The 10,078-nt window shown below is 43.7% G+C and overlaps 1 protein-coding gene across 1 annotated transcript in view; it reads right to left on the minus strand.

Moving 5' to 3' along the window:
• Positions 1-1,889: 1,889 nt before the first annotated feature.
• Positions 1,890-10,078, minus strand: part of LOC137640952 (uncharacterized) — an 11,763-nt gene continuing 3,574 nt past the window's right edge. The window contains exon 2 of the mRNA XM_068373410.1: positions 1,890-2,265. Within this exon, the coding sequence (XP_068229511.1) occupies positions 1,890-2,265 (376 nt within the window). The remainder of the gene's footprint in view (positions 2,266-10,078) is intronic.

Raw genomic sequence — 10,078 nt, forward strand, 5'->3', positions numbered from 1 at the left:
CTTGTAGTATGGTACGACAAGTGTACCTTTGGCGCCAACGAAGTGTCGTTCTTAGGGCACCGTATCACTCCTGAAGGAGTCCATCCCCTCCCTGAGAAGGTAGCAGCCGTTCAGAACTTCCCCGCGCTCTTGACCGTCAAAGCTTTGCAGGAATTCTTGGGCATGATCAACTATTATCACCGTTTTCTGCCAGCCATTGCCGCCACTCTGGCTCCCCTCTACGCCTCCCTCAAGGGCAAGCCAAAGGACCTGAAGTGGGGTCCCCTTCAAGAAGCGGCTTTCTGCAATGCAAAGAAGGCCCTATCAACTGCTGCGGCTCTCACTTTTCCTATCCCACACGCCCCTCTCCTTCTCTCCACCGATGCCAGCGACGTCGCTATTGGTGCAGTACTCGAGCAGGTGGTCAAAGGCTCACCCCGCCCATTGGCCTTCTTCTGCAGAAAACTGTCCAAGGCAGAATCGGGTTATTTTTCCTTCGATCGAGAATTGCTGGCGGTGCACTTGGCTGTCCGTTGAGGAGTAACATTACCAATTCTCCAACAAGTGCTAAAAGCTCCTCTTCTTGCTAACTTGCGAAAAATAATAGATAACTTTGGAGCTAAGAAATCTGCTTTCTTTATAAAAAACAAGGGGAAAATACCATTTGGGTCTTCACCTCCATAACCATCAAGGTCCATCAACAGAGCTTTAATTTCCCGAGATCGAAAAGCTAACCTAGTTAGTTTAGCCTCAGGAAAACATGAATGAGGAAGTTCAAGTTTTTCATTACTCTGCTTACTGTCAAAAACATCAGCCAAAAGGGTTTCCTTTTCCTTTGAACAGTGAGTGACTGAGCCATCTGGTTTAAGTAAAGGAGGAATTGTTGCATCAACACCAAAGAGTGCATATTTAAGGGTAGACCACCATTTATGTTCCTGAGTTGTACCAGAGAGGGTACAATCAAATTTTCCCTTCATATCTCCTATTAGTAACCACACATAAGTTTTCTATGCAACATTACCTTTCTTCATATTTTGTTGTTATAACAGATCCATCTCTCTTTTTGGTGGATATATGTTTCTTCTTCTTTGCTCCCATAGATATTTCATTAATAATTCTATGAGAAATTCTTTCACCATAGCCACTTTCTAAATTCATAGCTTTGTCAGCCTCATCTGATTTAGTATCTAAATATTCTCTCCAGTCATTCCTAGCTTTTCTTTTGACCTCACTATCAATACTGGAATACTTAACATGCTTTACCTTGTAATTTTCATTACTTCCTCAAAATCTTTCAACATTCAATTTCTGTTTTTATCTTCTTTTTATAGTATCCCAAGTACCATTTGATATCCATGGCTATCTCCTTGCAACTTCGGTTCCAAAGACTTCACTACCAACTGACTGATATGTGTTCTTAATATCACATCAGTCTGTAATAAATGTCTGCTCTTCGTCTCTTAAATTCTCTAAGACTGCAAATCGATTCCTATATTCAATTGAAAATTTGTCTCTGTGCTCTTCTAAAAGTTTAGTTGTAACAGACTTATATATTCTATCCACCTTTGTTTTTTTTTTCTTTTTTTTCAGTTTTATTTCAGTGTGGTAAAGGGTCATAAGGTTTAAAGGTTTAAAAGTTGCTCATGAATGGTAGAGGCAAGAGACAGTGACATTGCCCTATCAAGCAGGACAATGCTCTAGAAATTGATCATATATCATATGATCAGTGCCCAAGCCCCTCTCCACCCACGCTAAGACCAGGAAGGGCCAGGGAATGGCTGCTAATAACTCAAAACATAGACCTATAGACTCCTTCAAACCCCTCAACCTTAGCTCACAAGGATGGCAAAGTTGCAGATAATAATGGCACTAACAAGACTGAGTGAGATACCAGGCAGAGACGTTACCAATCAGGCAGGAGAATTTTGGGATGAGGAGATGAGGTCTGTAAGAGACATAGGAACATATGGAGAGCGAGGTTGCTGTGGTATAGGAGTTTGGATATAAGGTTTTGTTTGAAGGTGAGGGTTCCTTGTAAGGGGTCGTGATAATCTCTGAGGTTTGGGTGGGGGAGAATGCTCCTTGGAGGCGGGGGAGGGGGGTGCAGGAATAGGAGTGGGAAGATTTGGTGTTGGAATTGGATTAATTGGAATTTCGGAATTACTGACTGCAGCACTGTATGATGTATAGGAATGGGATATAAGCCTAGGTTGAGATTGATCGGGATGTAGGGAGGTCGAAGGATGAGGAGCAGTATGTTGGCTTCTTGGATAAGACTGTTTTTTGCTGAAGGCAATCCGATTTAGGCACTCAGGGCACCTCTTATCCCTAAGGATAAACTAGTCAACGGGGTTAGGTGGGTTGATTCTGTTTAAATCGATCTGAGCAAATATCAGTATCCTGCCTTTTGGAGCAGATAACACACACTGGGTAATAGGCTTTACAATGTTCCAGATGATGACCATATTTCTTATATGTAAAACAATGTAGGGGCGAGGGAGTATAATCTTCAACCCTGAAGAAGCCCGAAATACCTAGGTTTACGTGAACAGGAGGAGGTCCCATAAGAGTACATTTCATTTTTGGGGATGGGCTGCCTTTTTGGTGGTACACCTGTCTTCTTCACTCTAAGGACTAACTACTGCACTGTAGCTGTGCAGTGGCAACTTTCCTCATGGTAAGGGTAGAAGAGACTTTAGCTATAGTCAGCAGCTCTTCTAGGAGAAGGACACTCCAAAATCAAACCATTCTTCTCTAGACTTGGGTAGTGCCATAGCCTCTTTACCATGGTCTTCCACGGTTTTGGGTTAGAGTTCTCATGCATAAGGGTACACTCGGGCAAACTATCAAATTTTTCTTCCACTTGTTTTGTTAAAGTTTTTATAGTTCATATAGGAAATGTTTATTTTAATGTTACTGTTCTTAAGATATTCGATTTTTCCTTGTTTCCTTTCCTCAATGGGCTATTTTCCCTGTTGGGGCCCCTGGGCTTATAGCATCCTGTTTTTCCAACTAGTGTTGTAGCTTAGCAAGTAATAATAATAATAATAATAATAATAATAATAATAATAATAATAATAATAATAATAATAATAACTTTTTTAATTAGGGGGTGAGACAATAGACGTTTGTCATTTAGCTTAGGAGAATACCCACAAATAATGTAAATTCTTTTTAGGTCATTAGGATCAAGTTTTTGTACCAACCGTGTGTCACACAATTGTACATAATTATTTTGTATATATTATGCTTGTATCTGCGCTCTTCCCTCGCACTAAAAAGAACCTGAATGATCATGTCTCTGGTTTTGCTCTGTAACATTGTCTGTCTCTCGAACTTGTTATGTCCTGTTGACTTGATGTTTTGTATATAAAGGAGAGTGTTCCTTAATAAACAACTCAGTTGATTGCATCCTGCCTTTGAGTTCACAACCCTCTCTCGGCACCGTCACATTGGTGACCCCGGAAGTCGACTCGCTCCCACTGCCTTACTCCCCCACCTCCCTCGCCCCTCCATCGTTGGTACTATGACGGACTCTACTACAGCAGTTGGTACTGCGGCCGCCCCATTGAAACTTTCACCGTTCGCCAGTGGAGGGGAATTTGCTTGGTTTCAGCGCGCAGAAGTCCAGTTTCGCATCAACGGCATGACTCGCTCAACCACCAAAGCAGATTATGTTCTCGCTGCGATACCCGAGGACACCTTCCCGGAAATATCCGACTGGCTTTGTGAACAAGGAGACATGCCAATAGGGTATGACGCCCTCAAAACACACCTTCTGCAGCAGTACTCGCCTTCGCCAGCCGCCCGTGTAGCAAAGCTTTTTCAGCTCTCGCAACAACCGTTGGGGGACCAAAGGGCTTCGCTTGCCCTCAGGGAAATGATCAGTATCGCTTGCCTTCAACCTGCCGCCGACGGCTCTCCTCGTGAGGTGAACCTACTTCGTGCCCTTTGGATACACCGTTTACCCGGACCAATACGCGCTGCCATACCCGATGTCGATAGTTTACCCATAAAGGACTTGATGACCAAAGCCGACGCCCTTATGGACAGCCACTTCAAGACCTCCATCAACGCCTCCACCCCTGACGAAGAGGATGCCTATTCAACGTCAACTGAAGCTGACACGAATACCGTAGGACATACACGCCCACACCGTGACGTGCCGAAGCAGAGACAAAGCCGCCCACCACCCACCAATCGCTCGCGCCCCAACAAACGACTTCTACAGACACTTACTACCTCCCATCCGCCGCAGTTTTGCTACTACGACTTCAGATTCGGGGCAACTGCGAAGAAATGTGCCGAGGATTGTCAGTGGCCAAAAAACGTGTAAGTAGGCCATCGCTTGTGGCGGTGGCCTCCCGTGTTTCTAATCTTTTCTTTTTACAGGATGCAGGAACGGGCGTGCGATTTTTGGTAGACACGGGTGCATGTCGTTCTCTTTTGCCAAGGAAACTCTTCAAGGCACGACGTAGTCTGTCTACATCTGCCGACGTCCGCTTGGTAGCTGCCAACGGATCTGCGATACCCACCTACGGTTACGAGAACCTCACATTATCGTTCGGAAACGGTAAATTCAATTGGAAGTTTCTCGTTGCTGACGTCACAATGCCAATCCTCGGTGCGGATTTCCTCTCTCATTTCCACCTTCTGGTCGATGTCGCCCCCCGACGATTGGTCAACGCAAACTCTTACTTGTCGACACCTCTTCAACCCGCCCCCTCTAACCTCGCTCTCCACATCACCGCACCCACGGATGCCTACGCCCACCTCCTCACGTCGTACCCGGAAGTTTTCCGTCCAGAACTTCGCCAAACGCCCACGGTTCCTGCCAAGCACGGTATATATCACCATATCAAGACGACGGGACCCCCAGTCTTCGCAAAATTCAGACGTCTGGCACCGGAACGATTGGCAGCCGCCAAACAGACGTTCGCCGAAATGGAAGAAATGGGCCTTTGCCAAAAGGCCTCCAGCCCATGGTCGTCACCCTTACACATCGTTCTGAAGAAAGACGGCTCCCTCCGTCCGTGCGGGGATTACAGGCGCCTGAACATGCAGACAGAACCGGATCACTACCCCCTCCCAAACATTGCCGACGTGACCTCCTACCTGCACAAAGCAAAGGTTTTCTCTACGCTCGATCTCCTGAAGGGGTATTATCAGGTGCCTATGAACCCAGAAGACATCCCCAAGACCGCCATCACCACTCCGTTTGGTACATACACCTTCAATTACTCCTGTTTTGGCCTTCGTAATGCTGGGGCAACGTTTCAATTTCTCATGGATGGCATCTTAGTGGACCTCCCTTTCTGTGTATGTTATGGGGACGACACACTTGTGTTCTCCTCCTCAAAAGAGGAACACCTCCATCACCTGCGCATCGTGCTCGACCGCCTGCAAAAAACGGCCTTGTAGTATGGTACGACAAGTGTACCTTTGGCGCCAACGAAGTGTCGTTCTTAGGGCACCGTATCACTCCTGAAGGAGTCCATCCCCTCCCTGAGAAGGTAGCAGCCGTTCAGAACTTCCCCGCGCTCTTGACCGTCAAAGCTTTGCAGGAATTCTTGGGCATGATCAACTATTATCACCGTTTTCTGCCAGCCATTGCCGCCACTCTGGCTCCCCTCTACGCCTCCCTCAAGGGCAAGCCAAAGGACCTGAAGTCGGGTCCCCTTCAAGAAGCAGCTTTCTGCAATGCAAAGAAGGCCCTATCAACTGCTGCGGCTCTCACTTTTCCTATCCCACACGCCCCTCTCCTTCTCTCCACCGATGCCAGCGACGTCGCTATTGGTGCAGTACTCGAGCAGGTGGTCAAAGGCTCACCCCGCCCATTGGCCTTCTTCTGCAGAAAACTGTCCAAGGCAGAATCAGGTTATTTTTCCTTCGATCGAGAATTGCTGGCGGTGCACTTGGCTGTCCGTCACTTTCGCCATTTCTTAGAAGGTACGCCCTTCGTCATTCACACAGATCATATGCCTCTGGTGCACGCCTTCACTCGACAGTCTTACGCCTGGTCCGCCCGTCAACGCCGACATCTCTCCGCCGTGGCTGAATACAATTGCACCCTTCAATACGTACCTGGGAAAATGAATCCCGTTTCTGATGCCCGGTCAAAAAACACGTTGGCTGCCGTTCAACTGGGATTGGATTACAACGCCCTGGCTGAAGCCAAACGACAGGATCCAGAGTATCAAGCTTGTAGGACATCCTGCACGTCCCTCCGTTGGGAAGACTTTCCTCTCGAAGACTCCAACACCACTCTCCTCTGTGACGTCAGTACTGGTAGACCGCGACCTTGGATTCCTGCTCCCATGCTCTGGCAGGTGTTTGATTTCATTCACGGCCTTTCACATCCCTCGTGCCGTTCTACTGCACAGCTGCTGAAGGCAAAGTTCATTTGGCACGGCATTTCTAAGGATGCTAAGGATTGGGTCCGCGCCTGTACTTCTTGCCAAACTTCCAAAGTACATCGACACACGGATTCAGGAGTGGGCACCTTTCCTCAACCTCAGTGTCGTTTCGCGCACATTCACGTCGACGTTGTAGGCCCCCTACCCACATCACAAGGACATCGTTACCTGTTTACCGTCATTGACCGCTCCACTTGTTGGCCTGAAGCCATTCCCATGGAAACTGCAACGTCCGCCTCATGGATGGATTTCAAGATTCGGTATCCCTGAGCATATTACTTCTGACAGGGGAACCACTTTCACCTCTCAATTGTGGACGTCATTACCGAATCTCTTGGGCATCACCCTACATCAGACAACGGCCTACAACCCCGCTGCCAATGGAATGGTTGAACGTTTTCATCGCACCCTCAAAGCAGCTTTGATGTCCCGCTTCAAGGATTGCAACTGGTTTACTCAGCTTCCCTGGGTCCTCCTGGGACTAAGGACCACTCCTAAAGACGCCCTCGACGTCTCGGCAGCTGAAATGGTGTATGGTGACCCGTTGGTCGTCCCTGCCGAATTTTTTCCTTCTACAACCTCCTCCGACGATCTCCAGCGCATACGTCACGTCGTGGGAAAATTTACTCCGTGCCGCCAGACATACAAGCCCCCAGCGAAGCATCACATACCAACGGACTTGCACTCTGCAACGCATGTCTTCCTGCGCAACGACACTAGCAAGCCACCACTAACGCCCCCTTACATGGGCCCTTTCCTTGTGATCCGACGCAGTCCGAAAGCATTCCTACTAAACATTCAGGGCAAAGAAGACTGGGTCTCCATTGATCGTCTAAAACCTGCTTATCTTCTGCCAGATGACCCGCCTACAGTTCGCCTCTCTAGATCAGGGCGCCCTATTTAACATGTACAGTATGTCATTTTTAGGGGGGGAGCCATGTACCAACCGTGTGTCACACAATTGTACATAATTATTTTGTATATATTATGCTTGTATCTGCACTCTTCCCTCGCACTAAAAAGAACCTGAATGATCATGTCTCCGGTTTCGCTCTGTAACATTGTCTGTCTCTCGAACTTGTTATGTCCTGTTGACTTGAGGTTTTGTATATAAAGGAGAGTGTTCCTTAATAAACAACTCAGTTGATTGCATCCTGCCTTTGAGTTCACAACCCTCTCTCGGCACCGTCACATTTTAAAGCATATTTAAGATTTTCCAAGAAATAAACGGCTTACTGATCTCTAGGGAAAAGGATCGTGTGACCAGGTAAGTTGGGGCGCACAGTAATGTTAATGCCAGGACATTGGTTTTCAATTCCAATGATATGATCGTAAGCAGGGATCTGTTGACTATTTGTCACTTTGAACTCTGGAAACACTGGGATAGTTGGAGAGATAGGAGATTTGGAGGACTTATGCTTCTGTTTGGAGTTGACAGTTATCCAGCCTTCCTGAGAATCAGAAGGATTGTCAGGAGGAGAAGGTTCATCACAAGGACAGGGCCCCTGTTCCTTAGCAAACAACAAGTGAAAAGGCGTAAAATATAAACTTATAAAAATCTTCACGGTTTTTCGAATTCCATGTGAAATTACTCATAGTGTATTACGAGTTATTTAGTACATGTAATTTATGAGTTGCCTAACAAACTGGGATTTTGTAGATGGTATCAATTAAGGTTAGTGTTCATTTCCCTTCTTACAAACGGAAATAAAAAAAAATCCCTCTTCTGCTTATTCAATATAAATGATTTTGGCTACAAAAAAAAATCATCAACTAGTCACTTATCGTTTCCAGTGACAAAAACATGTTTCAATATATCCTGCGATTTTCATGTACCACTTTGAATAAAACATCGATTGTTTTTGAAATTCACTAAGTATTCAGGGTCATTGCTTTTGTAAAATCAGCTATAATAAAATATATACTATACGTTTGATTTGAAATTTTAGCTGGAAATCCTTAACCTAAGAATTTATGTTTTACCTGTGATCTTCATTATTTTGATAGTAATTATTTGATATTAGTCGATATAGTTATGCGCATTTGAACTTACAAGTTATTTGAGTTTTCCCTGCTTAGGAAAAAAAGATCATTCACATATAAAATGAAACCCTGTTTGAATTTCTAGAACCTAAAGAAAACCAATATTTTTCCAATGAAAAATTAATAGAAGTTATAGCTAACAAACACTGTTAATGAATTTGCGATTCAAAATACGATCTCCGTTAAAAGTTCGGAAACATTTATTTCCATAAACAGTTAATTTTAGTTGACTATATAGAGACATGCCCAACAGCAAATAGGTTATGAATAAGAATCATAACTTAGAATCAAGATAATGGGAAAAAAATATATATAATTTTCATAAGCATAAATTACACAACCCTACAGACGAAGAAAGGGAGCTTCATTGTACAGTTGGTCAAGGAAGAAAGTCCTGAATTAGAGACGTTTTTGTGATATGTTGCTCTCATTCAAAACGACTTTCTCAAAGCTCTACAAAGGATGGTAGGATTTGCGTCACAGGAGTGATTATTCATGGTTGGGTTGTTTGCATTCAAAACGCCTATGCGTAAATGAACTAAAACGGAAATCAAAAAGAATAAATAAAAGGATATATAAGTAAGCATCCGTTTGCCGCAGTACAGTATTTGTTTACATTTTATGTCGTTTTGGCGTAACGTTTTCTGCATTTTTCAAGGATGAACAAAACTTGAAGCATAATTTTGTGTAAGAGTATTTGCCAGTCTAACGATATCTCAATATATAGAAAGTATTGAGTTTATATTTAGAAACGGAATTTTACATATTAGATTACAGATTATTCGAGCTGGCAACTATCTTCGTTATGTTGTATTTTATGAGTGTTTATTTTCTTATCCCTTTTTTTTAATTATCATCATAATAGTAGTTATAATGCATTCATTAAATGTGTATGGTGATATATATGGCAAAATATTTTGATATGTGTAAAAGTGGTTCGTAGGATGAAGGAATCTTGTTATATCTACAAAGCTGGTTGCTATACTGTGTCTGTGAAGAGGCTGATGTGATAAGTCAGCAAAAAATACATTGTCGAACAGTAAGATGAGTAGAGTTTGTTTGAAAGGGGGGAAGAACGGTTGTTTGCAGATGTCACCGCGAAAAGAAACAGCTTGTGTGGGGGGAGGGGTGGGGTAGAAGTTAGAGTTAAAATGTGGGTAAGAGGAAAGTTTAAGTCATTCATGGTAATCACGAATAGAATTCAATGAAGAAAGCATAGATGGCTCTGATTAGTGATATTATTCATGAACAAATGTAAGGATATTAGGAGCATGAAAAACTAGGGGATCCATACAGAAATAAATAAAAAATTTAATAGACTTGAGAGAAAAAAGAGGGAAGTTTCTGTGGGAGCCAAAGATATAGCGTAAAAAAATGTGTAGCCAGATTTTTTCTAAAAGGAAACGTTACAGTATCATAAGTATTTAGGAGTGTATCTGAGTGATTTCTTTTAATGTTCATCGTGCACTGAGTAATGATAATAGAGAAGTTATGAGATGTAAAAATAGGAAAAGTGGTAAATGTTTACTTGGATCTAAAATGGGATAAGAGTTTCAAGAAATAGTTTGAGTATTTGTGTAGTGAAGATTACATAAATGTGAAAAGAGCGTATAACATCGAATCGTAAGGAGGGAGGAATA

This window comes from Palaemon carinicauda, chromosome 5 (genome assembly GCF_036898095.1).
Source record: "Palaemon carinicauda isolate YSFRI2023 chromosome 5, ASM3689809v2, whole genome shotgun sequence".
NCBI classification, from domain to species: Eukaryota; Metazoa; Arthropoda; class Malacostraca; order Decapoda; family Palaemonidae; genus Palaemon; species Palaemon carinicauda.